Below are 21,345 nucleotides of genomic sequence, written 5' to 3' on the forward strand. Positions count from 1 at the left end.
TCTGCTGGAAATCTTTGCTGTACTTTTTTCACTAATGAATACTACAATGCATGCTCCGCCGGCAATTTTGCTTCTCTCCAAGACCATGCCTCTATTTGGATCTACTTTATACAAATTAGTTACCCCTTCTACGTCTCAGATAACAGCGCAATGTGGTAGAAGAAATTGGGATTCGGATTTGGGTTGCTTGTTGTCGGATATTGAATGGAACTGCATATGTTTAGGTCCAATTAAATACAAAGTTGATTTAGAACTAAGGTATACACAACAAAGGATTAATCATTACCTGTATTGGTCTCCTTGGAAGAGGAGATTATGTAAATTGTGTAATGAAGATGTTTGTTGGAACTGTAAAAGAGGTGGGCACCGCGTTCCATATGTTGTGGTTATGTAAAAAGATCCAATTATTCTGGGATGGTATTTTCCAGAGAATAGACCTGCTTCTGGGTTTATCTCTTCCAAGAGACCCGCTTCTTGGTGTTTTGGGCTCATTTCATTCAAATATTGCATTTTCTAGTGGTAAAATGTTCTGGACATGTAGAGCCCTTCTTGCAAAGAACATATTCTGAGATTTTGGAAAAGCAACACTTTCCTCTGTGTTGATGATTAGTTGCAGAGTTTGTCTCTCCTGTCTAGGAGAGAGAAAGTGTCTTTTAACGCTAAAGATCAACATCATAAATATGAGATGGTCTGGGGACCATTTAATGATGCTTCATTATTTTACTCACTTTCTAAGGGCTTCATTTTTATTCTATTAATTTTGTAATTTTCTTTAGTTTTTTTGTATTCTCTTTATTTGTATTTTCTTACTATTTTATTCACCTCACCTCCCACCGTTCTCTTTAATTTCATTTCATTTGTATATTGGACTGTTATTGTATTTGAATAGGTGTTACTCTATACATTAGAATTATTGTATTTTGATTTATTGTTCATGTAAGTGTTAAATGAATAAATACAACTTGGAGAAAAAAAATGCACGCCACAGATAAAGTCTAACCTTTTTTGTGTTAAGACCTTTTCAGAAAATAAAGGCATGAAGGGCAAGTTCTCAGATGCTAATACGCAGCTCATTTCAAACAACTGGAGAGTTTGGTTTTTAATACTCCGAATAACTAGAAATCAAAGCCACTTTGTAACCAAGCACATGGGTTACTTCATATAAAACATAGCATGGACAATATGCAGGGTTTTACAAAGAATCTCTGATCAGATTGATGACATGTGCAGGATGGTGTTCTCATAGTCCAAGCGAGATAGAACAAAGGTACAGATTGTTTAAAACTTTGCAGAACACCGGCTGATTTCAATCTTTGAAAGAAGGTGAATATGAAGGTGCAGATCTTGAATTATGTGGCAATACATTTGGATAAATCTGCACCGGAATCCAAACATAACCCTGCTATTTTCACAAAAATCACCAGGGAAACTTTGTTGTTGGCCACCTATTCCAAATTTAGAGATTCTTTTTGAGGTAAAGTCATAATGTACTCTGTACTGATGAGGTTTGGATTGAGAAAATACCAGCCATTCGGATCTCAAAACAAACTACATCAGCTCTGATGGGTCCAATATATGGAGATCAAATACATGCAGATCATAGGTATACGGATGGAAGTTAATTGAATAGCCATTGAACAGCTCCATGTATAGATTAAGGAACATGGGTGGCGGTGCATTTGGCACGCAAGCACCGAAGAACAGGTCAATTTAATGCAAGCTGGCAGGAGACAAACAATACAACAGTGATCTCGGATATAGGACTTCAGATCAGCTCAAAATAGTACATCCCATTTGCTACAAGTGAAAATCAGCAGGCATTCAACAATCAGGTAAAACGCAACAGAGAACAGGAAGAGCCACACCACATCCACCAGTAATGCTGAGAAGATCTACAAAATGGATGGTTTATGAACTCACTGTCAAAAGATGGACTAAAGGCAGATTAGTAGTGAATGATAACAACACTCAATTACTATTTACAGAAACAAGAGAAAGATTATCAGTCAAATGTTCTGCTATGCGCCTGTATCAAAGGTGGTGGTTTTATTCATGGGAGCTGCTGGAAAGAATTCAGACTGCAGAAGAACATTCTTCCTGCAGGGAAGAATTCACCCCAGACTTGGTTGGATGGGCCTCATCCTCCAACACAAGACCGGGGATGTGCAGAAAAGAGCACAGCACAATTGTAGGTCATACACATCTGTTGCAAAGAAGTGCAGCGAAGAGGAAAAACAGGAACATTAGATTTCATCTAGAGCTGCCCCACTAGGATGATGCAGTATTTTTGTTTAAAGTCCTGATTAAATTCACATTACTCTACAGAAGTAGCGCTACGTCAATGACAGAACAGACTTGTTAAATCGTTGAAACTGGCTCTTGAACCGGTTACATGATACTCCAAGCCGAGATGAGGATGTATTCTGTCACACCATCTTTTGTAAAAAGTTGATTTAGAGTTAAATCACAATGGGTCTTCAAAGTAAAATGTAATCTTATATTTTAGAAGCTATGGATGCATCTTTTGAGCATTTACTGAACTGTCAATCAAGGAGAAATGCTTGATCTATGATGGCTGTTTAGATAGAAAGCAGGAACAAAAATCCTGTTACAAATCTGCTAGTAGCTATAACGACTACTAGATTTAAGTGATTGTTTAAATGATTTGCAGAACAGACTCTAGTAAACAATTCCATCTTCTTAACAATGAATTTAATAGAAGCATTGTCATCTGTAAAGTCCTTTCATATGCTAAATAGGAGGACCAATTCAGATCCCTAACAGACACGATTTAGAGTGAGAACTTCAGCATTTGAAAGAGCTTAATCTTGCAACCCCGGGTCTTGCATTGAGGGGGATTTGGGGGGATAGGCATGTCATTTTGCATATCCCTTATGCTATTTGTAAACTAAATGTACGGTTCCATTCCTCACAGTTTCCGGTTGTACCCCAAATAATAATGCCAAAGGAACAGCCTGAGAACTGTCCATTGCATGGCCAACCCCCCATACTAACAGGAAGGAGCTTACCCAGAGCGTCGCTTTCCTCCTCGAGAAGGCATCGGTCCAGACATCCTCACCTGCCCTGTTGCCATGGAAGCTATGGGCAAACTCACTGATCCTGGTATATCTGTAGTCATTTCTAGCGAAGAGAGAAAATATTAACAATTAAAGACAATTAGGCTACTTTGGAAATATCCGAAAGAGAGACTGACACAGTAAATTACACACAATGTTCGTCGGTGATGTACAAACAATCATCTAATCGAAAAAGCACCTCGAACAAAACATTTCACAGTATCTATCCAAGGTGCACCATCAATAAACAGGTTTTCCTACATTGATCAAAACTATGTAGCAATACACTGCAGAACACCTATCATAGCTAAGCCAGCAAAGAGCAAACATTCCACATTGCCTATGTAAGGCAGATCATACATTACACAGGACCTAGTGAAACGCACCAGTAATAACTTCACACAGTGCTAGTGAAGGCACACAAGCAACACCCACAGGTTGCACATTCGGTTTCATCGAAGCAGCAGTAGGATGCTATTTCGTGGCATCTAAAAAAGAGCATCCAGTAGTATCTATTGAACATACAAAAAGCAATACCAGTGATGAGTCATTTCAAACTTGAAGGCGACTTTTGACTTTCAACAAGAAGGTGAAAACGCAATTGAAGTGGTCCTTTAAGATTTCGGCTCCCTTGCTGGCTATTTTCCTTTGTTCTACTGTGCAGATGAAAAACATTTCTTAGGATAATATGCATGCCACACATCCCTTGCATGAAGATGTGTAAAATTGCACCTCAAAATTAAGGCACAAGATAAGGCTGTACACCATTTTACTGCTCCGTCTCAAACTAAACCCAGAATGGGATTACCACATGGAACACTGTTGGTGGTGTGGACTATATAGGAGATTCTGTGTCAACTATTATGGGACTTTGAGGGGGGGAGGAGAATTGCACTATTAAGGCTACTTACGTGCAGTGAATATTTGCTTTGTCTTCTTTACACTAGCAACAAGCTCACAGCATTCATTGAGCTCAGCAAACACCACACCAAGACGATCTGAAATTTGCATCATTGCCAGAGCCATTGAGGAAGATTCTGTAGAAGGCCACAAAGTTTGTTGAGATGAACGGAAGGGTATTTCAATCCAAACAAGTTAGAAACTACAAATACTCCCACTTCCATAGATTCTACACAGGAAGGCCATCTATTGTTTCTGCAGCTGAGTGCAGTTATTTATTTAATGGAAATTACAGGGAAAACGATGCATTTGTGGCACATGAATGGGTACAACTTTTTAACATTGATTTACAGAGCGGAGAACCAGTATCCTTAACAATTGATGAGAGGATGTGGATATAAAAGTAGATTGGTCTGACCACTCTCTCTTCTCTTCCCATCTGGACCTCCACGTTCCCCTGATGCCTCTGCCCGCACCGACAGTCTCCTTCGTCATTCAACTGAAGTGTGTGTCAGTCGCTGCAGCCTCTTCCTTCATCCCTCCTCCGCCCCCTTCATTGGACTCTCTTGACTCTTCTAGCTAACCTCCATCTCTTTCTCCAACACCCTGGATATCCTTGCACACCGAAATGGCTGGCTACCTCCATGACCACCAGTCCAGTTTCAGAGCATCCAGAGGCACGGAAACTGCTCTTTTGAACACCTGTGAAGACCTGCTCCCTAACCTTGCCTCAAACACTACCTCTGTTCTGATCAGCCTCAATCGTTCTGCCTTTGATACAGTCAACCACTCCATCCTCCTAAACCGTCTCCATGATACCCTAGGATCTCCATGGCTCTTCCAAAAGGACCTCTATACAGTTATATATATATATATATATATATACACACACACACACACACACACACTAGGACGTCGACCCAGAGACGCAGGCCCTCGAGGGACATCGAGTCCATCGCATCGATGCACAGCACGCTCTGCCGAAATATTTTTCCGAAGCAGCTAAACCTGGAGGATATCTATGAAAAGATGAAGAATACATGGGAGGACACAATCCTTTCGAAATGGTCTCTCACAGATGTGGGAGTCAGGCCTTCAAGCATTCAGTGCCCTTTTTCGTGTCTTTGTACTTCACTGGTGGTTACCTCACCTGGTTCATAAAAACCCTTAACTATCCTAGTTACAGGCTTTTCACAAGTCTTGTAACCCTAGACTAGATCTGATACCAAGCCATGTGAATGGCCACACCATTGGTCATAGTAATGGCTGCAGAGGGATGTTTGGGTCTGCCAAAGGGTATCCTCAATCCAGTCCCTTTCACCTCCAACTGACAACTTCCTTGGCACAGTCTCCTTCTTCCTGCCATCTGTTCCTGCCCACCGGAAACTCCTTGGTCTTTCAGGCTTCGTTTCCGGAACTTAAGTAGATCCGGCTCAAGACTTTCCCTTTCTCCTCTTCCTTCACTCTGCCCCTTCCATGCCAATGTTCTTTCAGCCGCTGTGACTGGTGACTGGGGCCTGGTCCCTTCAGAGTTATACATGTTACTTGTTATGTTACGCTACGTTACTTGGCATTTATATAGCACTCTATATATCATTGGTATGATCTCAAAGCGCTGGTAAATTGAACGCCCTGGGGGAACCGCAGTTCAGGTCAGTAGAGAGGTGGTGTTTTAGGGTGCGTGGGTGCACCAGTTGTGTGCAGCTGATGTAATAGCTGTATGGTAGCTGCATCCTAGCGTTAAGTGGAGTGTGGAGGATATTATTAGGAATGTGTGCAGTCTGGTGGGTGGACATCCAGACTGGGATTGGCTGCGTTAGGCCTGAAGGACGCTTAGGTGAGCAACTAGGCCGGAATGTCATCGGATAGCTGCATTTTATTAGGGTGTTGAGGTGTTCAAGGGGTAGTGTTCGTATGTGAACAGCTAAGCCGAATTTGTCAGGGGTATAGCTGTGTTCTAGTTGAGTGATGGTGTATAGTAGAGAGTAGGCGTAATGATGTGATATGACATGATGATTTGTCTTATTGACACACAGACACACAGGGACAGCGGGCTGGGTTTACATGACAGGAGGGGGCATACGGATATAGAGTTGGATCATGGTGATAAGAAAGCAGAGTGCACAGTGATACACGGCCACGGTATGCACACATGATGACGAGAGGGTTGGGTAATACATTGGGATACATAGCGACATTACGGGAATAGGATGGCAGGGAGCTCTGCGACGCACAGGCACAGTGATAGGGGGCGGGCTTATAGTGATCGGGGGGAATTAATTAAATACGATAACCACATGTGGAGCAAGAAAGCGGGGTACAAAGAGACACGTGGTTGATGGGCACACACGGGAACCAGAGGGTAGGGTAATTTCATTCAGTCTCTTCAATTGATTCATCTAAGCAATGCCTCCATCCGTTCCATCCATTGCGCCCATTCGACCCATTGTGTTGCGTCCATTGCATCCAATTCATCCCATCCATTGCTTTTCGTCCATTGCGTCCATTTCATTCCATCCATTCATTCATTCCCATCTGCTCCATCTGCTCTGTCTACTCCAACCGCACGAACCACAACATCCACTAATTCAGTATATATATATATATATATATTCCATCCATCTATTGCATATACAAACCTTCCATTCGTTTCACAAGCGTCCATCCATTCTATTAATTCAAACTTTTCCATCCATTCCATTCATCAATTCAGTATACATATATTTCATCCATTCCATCCATCGTTTAGACATACCTTCCGTTCATTCCACATGTACCCATGCTGTCTATTTCATCCATTTGTTTCACATGCGTCTATCTATTCTATTCATTCCATCTATTCCATCCATTCCATCCATCAATTCAGAATGCATATATTCCATTCATAAAGGAGCCAGACCACCCCCTACCAGTCCCACCAGCATCCCTTGCCAGCACTTGTCCTCAGGCTCCCTTACCTGGACTAGCCCAAACCTAGTCCTTCTGTCGACTGCACTCATCCGCTGTTCGCCCTCCCTACACCCTGGCACTTGCGGGCTTTCCCTCCACCCCACCCTACCACCACACAGCACTTGCCCACCCCCTCCTTTTGGGCACCCCACTCCTGCACTTCTTTTACCCTCCTGCACTTACCACCTTGCCTTGTACTTGCACAGTAGGATTGTCACAAGGCCAATATAACAGTTTGTTGTTTTCCCCATGTGCCCCCACGCTCAACTTGTCTTGTGGCGCCTGGTAACACTTGTGTAATAATAAATAGATAGAATAAATAGAAATATCAGACCCAGAATCCAAAAAGGACCTCTATCCAGTTAGTGTGGCGCTTAGTCTTGGGAGTGATTCGGTGAGTGCATGCACTCTGCAATTCTGCAAAATTTGAAGGGCTGCCGTGTGTTTTTTTCCTTAACTTTCACGTCCTTCCCGCCAGGTTCTGAATGGTCTGGCATCTTCGACCTTCGAGGAATAAGATGAGCCCTCAACAGTACCATATTTGTGTGGACTTCTCATTTGTTTTCGGTCTCCGAAATCATATTCCGTTGGTATGAAATGGGACTGCTCTCTTGGTTTACCCCAAGGTCGTCTACCCCCGGTGAGTGCCTTGCTACTGTGGCGCATCCCCATCTCCTGTAGTGTTCTCATTATTTGGATCATGCTCTGGGTATTTTTCTTCCTTCATCAATGGAAGCTGCTACCGGTGCGTTTTGCCACCCCTTTTCCCTTGGAAGGACGCCCCCTCCCTGCCTCTGTGGGGTCTCGCTTGGTGATGTGCCTCTGCAGGTGTCCTGCCTAGGTGATCTCTGCCTAGTGATTGTTAAGTGGATGTCCCTACGTGTGGATAGGTTTGCTTGCAGCTGTCCTAGCTTTTTTGAATACCACTTGGGTATGTCCTCATTTTTGGAATGGCATGACTCTTGTATAATTCTCAATGTCTGTAGCTGCACTCCTCCTGTGCCTCTCCTTGTGGTTGCTGGGCAGGCATGCCATGCTGCGCACCATACTCATACAGTGTCAAAGTGTGCAGCCAGGAGTTCAGGGTCAGCTTGCAAAAAGGGGCCTGTGCGAATTGGGTGGAAATGGGCTAAGAATTCTAATGATAGGTTGGGTGTGGCTAATGGTCTGTGCCTAGCATTTGTTTGTGGATAAACTAAATTACCTGCAAACCAGTTGACATGATTTATAGGTGTTAAAGCCAGTTCAGGAATCTGATATGGGCGATAAAGAATGGCATTTACAGGAGAGCGGCACATGGGATACATTACTCACCGTAATCGTATTTCTGATGCTTGTATCTGCTTAGATTCACATGCTGTGCATAGGCCGACATCTAGTGGAAGCTGCGGAGTATTACAGTTTGTTTTTCGAAACTCAAAAATGGGCGTCGACACAGGGCGTGCCAGTAATACTATCCCTAGTGTGACGTCCACTGTACCCAAGATCCCTCACGCGTCTAGGATCCTCAGATTGTATTTTTTCTGACATCAGGTAGCATAAGAGTAGCGTGAGTACAGATAATCCAAGCAGATAGACAGAAAGGTAAGACTACAAGCAATCATGCGCCTTCTCTCAGAGGGGAGGAAGGGTGGGTCGCATGTGAATCTAAGCAGATACAAGCATCAGAAATACGATTACGGTGAGTAATGTATCCCTTCTGAGGCTTGTGGAATCTGCTTAGATCACATGCTGTGCATAGATTAGCGAGCAGTACCTGAAGAAGGAGGTGGGATGTGAGAAGGGTCATGAGCAAATAAGTGTCTTAGAACCGTTTGTCCCACTTGTGTATCTGCCTTGGAATGGGTGTCAATGCAGTAATGCTGAGTAAAAGTGTGACTAGAGTTCCAAGTAGCTGCTTTGCAAATGGTGTCAAGGGGTACATTTGCAATGAAAGCCAGAGTGGCCTCAATGCCTCTAGTAGAGTGGGCTCTTGGCATGAAAGGCAGAGTTCTTTCAGAGAGTGAGTAACACAGCTGGATACAGTTAATAATCCACTTCGAGATGGCACCTTTAGAGACGCGATCCCCCTCTCTGCCTGTAGCTACGGAGACAAACACTTGATCTGTCTTTCTTAGCGGTCTGGTTTTATTTACATAGTAGAGGACTGCCCTACGCACATCTAAGGTGTGTAGTTCACCTCAGCCGAGCTTTGCGGGTCCTGGAAGAAAGCCGGAAGCTCGATGGACTGGTTTACATGGAATTTTGATATAAATTTAGGTGAGAACCTAGGGTGTGTGCATAAAACCAGTTTGTCTTTATGGACAGTAAAGAAAGGATCCTGCACTGACAGAGCCTGAATTTCACTGACCCTTCTTATAGAAGTAATAGCTACTAAGAAGGCCGTTTTATAGGTCAGGTGTTTGAGACTGCTTTTATGCATGGGTTCGAAAGGGGGGCCCATGAGCTTGGCTAGCACCACATTAAGGTCCCACCCTGGTGGTGGGTTTGAAATAGGAGGGTGAAGTCTCTTTACTCCTTCCATGAAGGCTTCAACTACTGGTACTTTCCACCACGAAACCTTGCTATAGGAAGTGGTGTAAGCCGACAGGGCTGCCAGGTGTACTTTCAGTGAGTTAAAAACCAATCCTGCATCTAGCAGGTGGAGCATGTATGTAACAATAGTGGAAGGAGTGCAATCAACCGGGTTGATTTGTCTACTCTGGCACCAGATAACAAACCTCTTCCACTTGTCAAAGTAACAGTGCCTTGTGTTTGGTTTCCTAGATTCCTTTAGGATGTCCATACAACTCTGTGGTAAATTGAGATGTCCAAACTCTATGACCTCAGGAGCCATGCTGCCAGGTTCATTGAGTTGGGTTGCTGGTGCACTGTTTGACCTTGGTGCTGGGACAGTAGGTTGTACCAGGCTGGGAGTTTGATGGGCTCGCACACCGCCATCCTGCGTAGGTGTGGGAACCACGGTTGTCTTGCCCACATGGGAGCAACAAGGACGAGCGTCATCGACTCTCTGTTCATCTTCTTCACTACTTTCCTGATGAGAGGAGTTGGTGGAAAAGCATACGCAAACGTCCCTGACCAGTTCATCCACAGGGCGTTCCCCTGGGAGTCTGGTTGGGGGAACCTGGATGCAAATCCTGGGCATTGTCCGTTTTCGCTTGTGGCGAATAAGTCTATAGTGGGGAAACCCCACTGAGAGAAGATATCTTCTACGACCTCTCTGTGTAGAGCCCATTCATGTTCCTCTGGGAGGGAGTCTCTGCTCAGAGCATCCGCTAGGGAATTGAGCTCCCCTGGAACATGTTGTGATGACAGGAAGATGTTCCGTCTGAGTGCCCATATCCAGATTTTCTGGGCAAGCTTGGACAGATTTGGCGGGCGAGTCCCTCCTTGCTTGTTCGGGTAGAACATGGCTCTTGTGCTGTCTGTCCGGATTGGCACTGACAAGTTTAGTAGGTGGGGCTCGAACGCCTGAAGCGCTCTGAATACTGCCAGAAGCTCTAGCAGGTTGATGTGGTTATTGGCCACTGAGTGAGACCAGAGGCCCTGAGCTGTGTGGTGGAGATGGTGAGTTCCCCACCCCGTCAGACATGCATCTGTAGTGACTACTGCCTGTACTTCGGGATCGTAAAAGGGTTTCCCCTGTGCGAGATTCTCTCTTGTCCACCAGTGAAGGCTTTGTACCAGTGTTGGCGAAACGACCACTAGATCGTCCCACTGACCACTTGCCTGAGACCACTGTTTCGCCAACCATTCCTGCATGGGACGCATGCGCAGGCGTGCGTGGGGGACCAGGTAAATACATGACGCCATCATGCCCAGTAAACGCATTGCTTTGCGTACCGTTATTTGTTGACCGGACTGATAATGCGGAATTTGCAGTAGTATATTCCGAATTCTTTCTTCTGAAGGAAAGGTCAACCCCTCTTGAGTATCTAGGATTGCTCCTAGGAATTGTTTGGAGGTGCTTGGCACCAGGCTTGACTTTTTCTCGTTGATTGAGAAGCCTAACTCGTGTAGGAGGTCGATAGTCCTTTGAATGTTCATCCTGCAAATTCCTGGGGTTTCCCCAGTTATGAGCCAGTCGTCCAGATAAGGGTACACTAGGATTGCCTCCCTGCGTAGGTGTGCAGCTGCCACCGCCAGTACCTTGGTGAATACCCTTGGTGCCAAAGCTATCCCGAAGGGCAGTACCTTGAATTGGTAGTGTCGACTGTCCACCTTGAAGCGCAAATACTTTCTGTGCGCTGGGAACATGGAAATATGAAAATAAGCATCTTTCATATCCAAGGTTGTCATGTAATCCCCCTTTTTTAGGAGGGGGATTACCTCTTGTAGCGTGGTCATACGAAACTTTTGGGGCTTGACATACTTGTTGGCAGGCCGTAAGTCCAATATTGGGCGCATTGTCAAATCTTTCTTTGGCACAAAGAAGTAAGTTGAATAAATACCCTTGTTTACCTGGTGTCCCGGGACGAGTTCTATCGCGTCCTTTTCTAGCAGAATGGCGATCTCCTCGAGGAGAATCTTCTGATGTTCTAAAGAGTGTACTCTTTGTTGTGGAGGATGGTTCTGGGGACGCTGCAGTAGCTCTATACAATATCCTGTGGATACTGTTGACAGCACCCATCTGTCTGATGTGATTCCTTCCCAAGCCTGGGTGAAGTTGGAAATGCGTCCCCCTACTGGGGTTGCGTGAGAAGGGACCCTGAACTGAGCGTCACTGCTTTGGTGGAGGCGTGCCGCCTCCCTTGCTGGGGCTGCCTCTGCCTTTACCACGACCTCTCCTATTACCCCTGCCGTAACCCTGGGTAGACTGTTGGTTGTTGTTCCACTGTGTACCCTGCCCCTGGGAATAGTTTGATCCTCTCTGGGAATTTTGGCCGCGTGGGCGACGAAAATTACTATTCCCTCTCTGGTTAGGGGGTTTATTGGTTAACTGGCCAAGGGACTTGAGTGTTTCGTATTCGTCCTTGGCATTCTTCAGTGCGTCTTCGACCGCCTTACCAAACAACAGATCGGTTTCCACCGGTTTGTCCAACAATGATGCCTGGGTTTCTGCCTTAAAACCAGACTGCCGTAACCACGCATGTCTTTTGTTAACAGTGCCTTCTGCTATCAATCTGCCTGCGTTGTCTGCGGCGTCGAAGGTTGCTTTCAAAATGCAACCAGACACGGCTCTACCCTCTGCGGAAATCCGAGCTAACTGGCCCTTTAAAGGTTCAGGAGCAGAGGCTATGAGTGCCGCGACTTCTTCCCACTGATGGCAGTTGTAGCTGGCCAACAGGGTGGTGGAGTTTGCAATCCTTGCTTGATAGGCGGACGTTGAGGCTACTTTCCTGCCGAAACTGTATAGTTTTTTGCTCTCCTTGTCGGGAGGCGCTTCGGACGATGACAAGGGTGTTCCAGCCCTCTTACGAGTGTTGGTGACAACTAGGGAGTCTGGCTTCAGATGTCCTCTTATATAGAGAGGGTCAGACTGGGCCGCCCTGAAAAGTTTTTCAACCCTGGGATTGACTGCTCTGGTGAGGTTCGGGTTCACCAGGGATGGTCTATTCTTCGCTGAATGGACTTAAGGATAGGGATGGTCTGGGCAACAGGCCTCCTTTCTCCCACTAACTCTTCTGCGAAGTCCCTCTCCTCCTGCACACCGTGGGTGTCAATATGGAAATGTTCTGCTGCGCGTGCGAGAACCTCGTTTAGGAGGGGTTGGTTATCGACCGGGGAGTCGGTAACCGGGGCTTCGTTCTCTACCGGGGAATCTACTCTGTATATTTCCGGGTCTTCCTCTTCCTCTTCCTCTTCCTCTTCCTCTTCCTGGTCCTCATCATCTCCATAGTAGCCCGTACCGGTTTGCTCTTCTACCATGCCAAATTCTTGGTCCTCACCAAAGGAAGCCTCTCCTTGATATAGTGAGTATGGTCTTGAGTATGGTTGTACCTCAAAGGGGTCTGACCTCATCGGTGTTTCAAACCGGGGCTTTTTACTCGGGGGATAGGATCATTCGAGCCTGAGGGCGTCGCCCCTTGTGGATCATACGAGAGGAAATGTTCTGGATTTTTATCATAAAAATCAGCCAAAGAAGACATCCTTGACATGACCCTATCTATGTCTTCACTCGACCATTTTCTGGAACTGGGAATGACTCTCTCAGCAAGTCTATGGGATTTGTCTTGAGTAGATTTGCTGGTTTTAGACATATCAGCAGACCTGGTTTTGTCTGTCCGTTTAGGGGGAGTGGTGTGTTTCACAGGTGTGGAAGAGTGCAAAGGCTGCTTCTTCTGCTGTTTTCCCCCCTCCCTGTGAGTGGAAAAATGTTTTCCCTGTCCTTTAGTGGCTCCGGAGGTTTTCGACGCCTGGCGTCGAGGATCGGGGGTGGGGTCCCTGTCCTTCGAGCGAGGGGCCTCGCTGATTTTGACTGCGGGCTCTGACTCCTGGAGCGCGGCCTGGGGGTGGAAGTCGTCTTCGTCTCCTGACGATCGAACTTCTGTTAGCCTAGGGAGCGAGGCACTCTTGGCAAGAGTGGATGATTGCCTGGAGTCATGCGGCGATCTTGATCGTGAGCGCCCAGAGGACACCGAATCGGACCGTTCTGTTTGTGCCTCTTTCCGAGAACTCAACATCGTCGAGTCTCGGTTGGACTTCGTGTGTTTAGTGTGTGAAGCGCTTGTGTCGCCGGGGGTCTTCCCCATAGCCGCCCTGCAGGACGACCTTCCGAGGTCGGGGACCTGCGCTCGGCTGTCTTTCGACGCCGTAATGCCCTCGCCGTCCGAAAGTACGGCGTTGCTGCCGTCGCTGAAGGCGCCCTCCGCTGCCATGGCCGCCTGCCTGGCGTGGTGGGCCCAACGCTTCGTCGAACGGTCCTTAAGTGTCTTAGGTTTAAACCTACTACACGCTCTGCAGTTCGCTTCGGGGTGGTCCCTCGGCAAGCAGAGATTGCACGTGGCATGCCTGTCGACCCAAGGGTATTTGCGATTGCACTTGGGGCAGAATTGAAAAGGGGTACCCTCCATACGCACCTTGAGGCAGCGGGCTGTTAAGTGTAGGAAATGTATAAGGTGTACCTATATACCAAGAGTGTAGAGTATGTACAACCCCCCACTCTCCCTACTTGCAGGGCCGAGGCCTTCCAAGGCCCGGGCCGAGGCCAGAGGCCTTCCGAGGCCCAAATCCGTCGTGCAGCAGCCGACGGTCGATTTCTTCTCCAGCCGGCGTCGAGTGTCGAAGTTCGACGTTGGGGTGGGGAAGGATGTCAATAGATTATTATTTTAAATTTTTAGCAAAAGTATGTCTAAGGCCAGAGGACTCCGCAAAATGCTTCCGACCAGTATGGCGTAAAAAAACAATCTGAGGATCCTAGACGCGTGAGGGATCTTGGGTACAGTGGACGTCACACTAGGGATAGTATTACAGACACGCCCTATGTCGACGCCCATTTTCGAGTTTCGAAAAACAAACGAATACTCCGCAGCTTCCACTAGATGTCGGCCTATGCACAGCATGTGATCTAAGCAGATTCCACAAGCCTCAGAAATATTATTATACCCCGTTGGTTGGGGTCTTCAAATAAGTAAATAGCGTTCAGGCAGGCCTCCCAATTGCCCAATTGCTACGGTAAAGTTTATATTTGGACCCTCAGAGTGTGATAGCCTGAGCCAATCATGAACAACAGTTCTGCAATGGATTAGAATATTGACTTCAGTGCCCACCCAACCTCTTTATGATCAAAAAAGCTTTTTTAGAAAAAAGATTTGCCCGGTGCATTTATCATGACTGGGGTGTGACATTATTTAGAAATGCTACTGCCCTCGGATTGGGCGCCAGCCGATACGATTTCCTATGGCCAGGCAGGACCATGAGCCCTTTATCTCCACCTTCTGTGAGGCTGTGACAACTGACCCCTGGTCATCAGTCATTCATGTTTAAAACAACCATATCCCAACACTTAAAGAAAGGCCGGCCTAGTCACTGGTGTTATGAACATAATTAAACATACATACTCAGGGAAATTAAGGTTCTTGACTCACTTGGGAGGTAACATTCTGACTAGTTGCACTTAAATATAAACTTTACAAAAGAGTTGCTATTTTAATATTATCCGCTATCTTCTGAGGGTCCTCATTAAACAAGCTAGAGCTAAAGCACATATAAACATATCAAACCTATGAACAAGATTATAATGTAAGCAAAGAGCATGCTGAATATTCAAATGATTAAACAAGTGAAGTTTAGTTTAAAAACAAGGAAACAAACCTCCTAAGCTACTCTGTGATATACACCTCTCATTATGCTTTATAGCAGCGGGACAATACATTTGTTACTCACTTTTTAGAGCAGAAGTACAATCAATAAGTATCTGCTGCTCTAGACTTGGCAGTGTGTCTCCATCTCCCCAGCCCATCTCGCTTCAAAGCAAAGGCAAGTCTGCTAGACTCATCCGTGGGTCTCATGATGTTGTGCTGGGCCATACATTTATTACCAGCAAAATGTCTGCCCTACACCTGTGGATTTGTCATATCCAAGTTTTCTTTTCAGCAGTCTTGTCACTTTTTCATCTGCGGTGGAGATCTGTAACATTACAGAATCATGTTCCCCTGCAAGCTATGTTAGAAAGCTTTGTTATCAACCGTGGCATTGTCTCTATTTTTACCAAGCACTTCTCATTTCAACCTATGGAATCAGAGTTTGTAATTGTGGAAAATGCTCACTTTCAAACATATTCGCGTCAACGGGCGATTTCCTGTTCTTGTGTTTTATCAGATAACTGGTTAGCCAGAAATGAATTTACCATTTCCTTGTACTTACCTAAGCTAGAGAACAGACAAACGCTGTGCACGTTTGGGCCTCGGTCTTCACACGTGCTGGGTTATAGCGCGTGGGTGGATTATAGTGCTTGGGTTAGTGCACAGGGTGTCTGGCATATGAAAACTGTCTTAAATTGCAATGAGTTCCTGGTGCATGTCAAAGGTGGATGTCATGGCCTGTGCAGACTCTGCCTGTATCATAGACTGTCCAGAGCTGGGCTATGTGCTCCTTTAGTGATTTTGGTTTGAGGCGCTTGAACGCTGGGCACTTGTCCTCAGCGTGGTCGCTTGCAAGGCTGTTATTACACATCCTATGCGCGTCCGTAAAATGGAACTTGGTATTGAACTCTAGGCAAAATGTTAATGGAGTCTCCTTCACGAGTCGGCTGAGTTGATGGCAGCTCGAAAATTAAATATGTGGGGAATTAGAGGATTGCTTGTGCCACGTGAGGAATTTGGTATTGTGTCCCCCACAATCTTCAAACTGCACTGCCTTTTTGGCAGATGTGTTTCCATTGGCACCATCAATGTGGTGACTCGATAGCTCTTTGAGCTTTTCTCTTTTAACGAATACCACATCACTAAAGTCCAACAAAAAGATTAATTGTACTGCATTCAAGGCACAATCCAGCTGCCCCATAGAAGTGTGAATACCTCACTTAGTCCTCTAGTGTAGTTTGCATCTATGAAATCGTAAGTCTGACATTTATCACAAGAAACTCAAAACGACATGTCTCAAAATAAAACATTTTCATCTGACCCGTGGCAGTTTATAATATCTGTAGAAGATTAGCCACTTCATTAATTTTAAGCATGAAAAGAAAAAGGCTTACTGTACTTTTCATAATCTAGAGTCGTTACTTGGCAGAGTCCCTCAGGTTCAAGAATTTGATAGTCTGAGTCCAGTGTCGAGTTTAGTTAGACAAGGAGGGTCTTGGGGTCACAGCGCATCAGAGTAGCAGGGTTATTGTGCTAGAGTCCATTAGACTAGGAGAATCTTTGAGTCACAGCCCCTCAGATTAAAGTGCGTAAGAGAACACTGAATACTTGGGTCTCAGTGTCAGTACCACTCGGACAAACACTCAGTCAGAAGCTCAGACTCCTCCGAGGTCTCTGATTCAAAGCCCTTCATATATTGAGGTTAAGTCCAGACAGAGCCACTAAGACAAAAAGTCATTCAGGGGCTGAGATCGGTACAGTAGGAGTTTCTCTGGGTCGTAACCCGTCAGATTATCACAATCTAAGGGTTCTTCACTCTGACAAAGAGTGAATGGACCCAAGGTCAAAGCCTCTCAGATTAGGCAGTCATCAGAATTAGACCTCCTCAGTGTAAGAGGGGTCAGTAAGAAAGCCCCTAAAACTAGGAGATACACAGAGTTAGAGGACACAGGTCAATAAGATATCAGGGCCCGAGTACCCTACACCAAGAACCTCAACAATACAGGGCCTTCAAAAGGGCAGTGCCAGAGTCAGATGGCCTCAGACAGGAACGCATCAGCATCCCTCATAGTAGGAAGATAACGGGGTCAGAGCCCCCAATATCACAAGGTGTTGTCCGTCAGTCTCTCCGAGTGAATAGCATCCCCAGAGACTAGAATGGTATATTCATAAAAACACCCAGACCACTATAGTTTCAGAGTAAGCAATTGTCAGACTACTAGGTCTCAGAGTCCAGCCTCCCAACTAGGATGAAGGAAACCCTTTGACTAGGTCTTGGTAGAAGAACTAGTAAGGGTGATGTTAAAAATGTGTAAGTATGGGAACCATAACGGATAACTGTTTACAATAATTCATCCCATTCTTTTGAACATATTGATTGTGTGATAAGATATGTTGTTACGCTCACCTGGCTCCCACAAGGGCGTCGGTCGGACCCGGACAGCTGCGGTCTCCAACCACGTGATGCGTAGTGCAGAGATGACTGACTGGATCTGCCCTCCTAATCTGGTCTGCTTAACCCGTAGAAATATTCTCCTGCAAGTGGAGAGATGGATTTAACCACTTGTGGATTCAAGTGATGGCGCCCCCACAGTCCTCCCCAACTAATCACCTCTGAAATGCCCTCACAGCAATCTCACCTTATATTCTTGAAAGATGAGCTCTCCATCCTGCGTGGATTTGCAGGAGCGCGTCGATTCCAGTTACTTCACTGGTTTGAAGGCTCGGGAGAGTTCCGGAGAGTATTGACTCTGAGGTTCCTGGTGAGGACCAGTAAGTATTAAGTTCATAGAGTTCAATATGTCCGATGTTCACTCTTGTTCCTCCCTTCCTTTCTTGTCTTGCAGCTGGCTCGTGAAAAGATGCTCTTGTGGCAGCTGGTGGCGCTCAATTAAGAATCTGCATTACCCGGCGCTGTCCGGTAAATGTTGCACGTGGAAAACGTGTTTTGTCTCTCTTTACAGATGCGGCACGTGAAAATATGGAGAGTCACAAAAGGATGCCTCCAGTGGTGAATCAGGTAAGTCTATCGTGGTAACAATTATATTTGTTGGTCCCCTCGGCTCACCTTGTGGTTTTCTTTTGTCTCCTACGTGCCGAAGTTCAGCGAAGAAATGATGGAGGCAGTGTTGACACGAAGGATGCTGTGAAGACTGGCGAGTATGGCACGGTGCTGCGGCTGGAGGTGCGGCGCATGCAGAAATGATGTTCTTTACAGGTCCGGAGACGAGATGGATCCAGAATCAGGTGTGGAATAGAAATAAGTTTGTTTTCTAACCTTGCCCCTTTCTTTCCTCTTTGTTTTAGGAGCTCTGGATTCGAGGCGGGCGTGGCAGAAGACTGGATGCAGGCTACAGGCACGGTGAAGGTTACGCTGTTGGATGCAGAATAACGCGAAGCGTGTTGCTGGTTGGGCGTGGTTTAAATAGCCTCAAAAGTAGTCCCAGGTAAGAAGAACCACACCTGAGTAAAAAAATAGTCCCTGTAGAAAAATATTCCCTTTCAGGCTTCATGTTGTATTGGAGTAATTTGCAGCATGGTCTGCCTGAGGTAAGTAATGACTATGAGCCTGGCGCCTTATGCGCCAGGACTGATTTCTACTATGAGCCTGGCGGCTAAGGCGCCAGGACTCAACCCAGATAGCCCCTAGCTGGGGCTGCTGAGGTTTTACTAAATGTCTAGATGCCTGCTCCCGGGGCTGATGGGCTTGGTCCGCATGCCTGGGGGTAGGCATCATGACAGCACTCCCCCCCCCCCCCAGGCCCCTCCTAAAGTTGTTCTTCCCCTGGGCCCTGGTTTGTCTGGCAAGTTCCGATGGAATCTTTTCACCAACCGAGGTGCATGGATGTGGTCACTAGGTTCCCATGACCTTTCTTGTGGTCCGTAGCCCTTCCAATCGATTAAATAAAAAAGTTTTGATTTAACCATCTTGGAGTCCAGGATATTTTTTACCTCGAATTCAGGTTCACCGTCTATCTAGATGGGGTCGGGTGGTTTGGTTAATCTTGTTCCTGGTTGAACTGGTTTTAAAAGTGAAACATGAAAGACAGGATGAATGCGCATATTAGAGGGTAATTCCAATTTGACGGCTACCGGGTTGATAATGGCCTTAATAGTGTAAGGTCCCAAATATCTAGGGTTAAAAGTCTGAGTTCCCTTCAGAGGTATGTGTTTTGTAGCCAGCCAAACTTGATCCGCAATCTGGTATTGTGGAGTTTCACTTCTATGTTGATCAGCATTTTTCTTATATTTCTCTTTTGCTTGTTTCAAATGTTCTGTTGCCTCCTTAAAGGCTTGTGTAATAGAGTGCAAATGACTAACTGCGGGCATTTCTAAGTGCTGAGGCGAATCTAGTTCTGAGGTTCGAGGGTGATGTCCTTATATGGTATAAAAAGGGCTTTGTCCGGTTCCTGAATGTACAGAGTTATTGTATGCATACTCGGAAATCCATAAACTATCTTTCCAGTTACTTTCGGTCTGGTGTAGCATGCAACGTAGGTACTGTTCAAGGGTCTGGTTGGTCCTCTCTGTCTGACCATCGGTCTGGGGATGGTGACTGGTTGATAACCTCACGTCGATTTGCGCCATTTGACAACATTTCTTCCAAAAATGTGAAATGAATTGACTACCTCGGTCAGAGACCAATACGGAAGGAAATCCGTGTATTCGAACAATGTTTGAGGAACTCCTTGGCCAGAATTGAAGCAGAAGGTAATCCCTTTGGAGGAATAAAGTGGGCCATCTTGGAAAAAAGATCCACAATAACTAGAATGGTGTTAAATCCATTACATGGAGGTAGATCTGTAATAAAGTCTAACGATAAGGTGTGCCATGGTGTAGGTGGAATATCCAAAGGTTGTAAGAGGCCAGCTGGTTTTTTCTTCTGACTTTTGTTTTGGGCGCAAATGCCACAAGACATTTCAAATGACTTTATGTCTTTTTGCCAGGTGGGCCACCAGAATTGTCTCTTAATTTTAGCTTCAGTTTTTGCGATACCTGGGTGTCCTTCCATCAGGGTGTCATGATAATTGGAGATGACTAGTTCTTGTTGTTGCTTGTGTGGTAGAAATAGTCGCCCTTGATAATAAGGTAGGTCATTGATGACTGAGTAGTCCAAGCCTTTCTTCACCCAGTCCTGCAGGGCTGTTGGATCGAAGAGTTGTTGGATCTTTACTTGAATATCCTCTAGTGTCTGTAGAGTGGTTATGCCAAGAATTCTTTGTTCTAAAATTATAGGCACCAAACTCGGCATAGAACAATGCCCATCGAAGTTGACGCGACGATTGGGCCTTGGCTGTTTTTAAATACTGCAAGTTCCGGTGATCGGCGATCACCGAGAAGATAATGCCGCCAAGCCTTGAAGGCGGATTTGATGGCTAATAATTCTTTATCGGTAACCGCATAGTTTAACTCGGGTGCAGAGAACTTTCTGGACCAAAATGCTACTGGGTGAAGTTGACCGGTTTCAGGATCCTTCTGGGACAGGACAGCTCCCATGGCTAAACTGGATGCATCAGTTTCAACTATGTATGGAAGTTCGGGGCGTGGATGCTTTAAGACAGGTGCAGACGTGAATTTCGCTTTCAGCTCTTGGAAGGCATTTTCAGCTTCTTCGGTCCACAAGAAGCGTTTGTTTTTTCGCAAAAAAAGTGCTGTGATAGGGTGTACAACATGTGAGAAATCCAGAATGAATCTGCGGTAGAAATTAGCAAATCTGAGCATGCTTTTTACCCATTTAACTGAACTGGGTGATGGCCACTTGAGGATTGCATCCACCTTTCGAGAGTCTATTCGGACTCCTTTTGGACTCAGGATAAATCCAACGAATTCAACTTCTGTAGCATGAAAAACGCATTTTTCCAATTTTGCATATAACTTGTGCTGGCGTAGTTTCTCAAGGACTGCACAAACGTGCTTCACATGGTCTGATTCTGAAGAGGAGTACACTAGAATATCATCTATGTATACAACAACACAGACGTCAATGAGGTCACGAAGGACATCGTTCATAAAATACTGGAAAGCTGCTGGTGCATTGCACAACCCGAAGGGCATCACCTGGTATTCGAATAACCCGTACTTAGTGCGAAAAGCAGTCTTCCATTCGTCGCCTTAATTTACACGTACCAGATGATATGCCCCTCAGAGATCTAATTTAGTGTAGATGCAAGCGTCCT

At 45.7% G+C, this 21,345-nt stretch overlaps 1 protein-coding gene across 5 annotated transcripts in view; it reads right to left on the minus strand.

The window, feature by feature from the left end:
- ARNT2 (aryl hydrocarbon receptor nuclear translocator 2) overlaps positions 1-21,345 on the minus strand; it is an 861,066-nt gene that overhangs the window by 716,760 nt on the left and 122,961 nt on the right. For all 5 annotated transcript variants that reach the window (XM_069624174.1, XM_069624173.1, XM_069624172.1 and 2 more), the window contains exon 3: positions 3,030-3,141. In XM_069624174.1, the coding sequence (XP_069480275.1) occupies positions 3,030-3,141 (112 nt within the window). The remainder of the gene's footprint in view (positions 1-3,029; positions 3,142-21,345) is intronic.

Source organism: Ambystoma mexicanum, chromosome 11 (genome assembly GCF_040938575.1).
Source record: "Ambystoma mexicanum isolate Mex_15411 chromosome 11, UKY_AmexF1_1, whole genome shotgun sequence".
NCBI classification, from domain to species: domain Eukaryota; kingdom Metazoa; phylum Chordata; class Amphibia; order Caudata; family Ambystomatidae; genus Ambystoma; species Ambystoma mexicanum.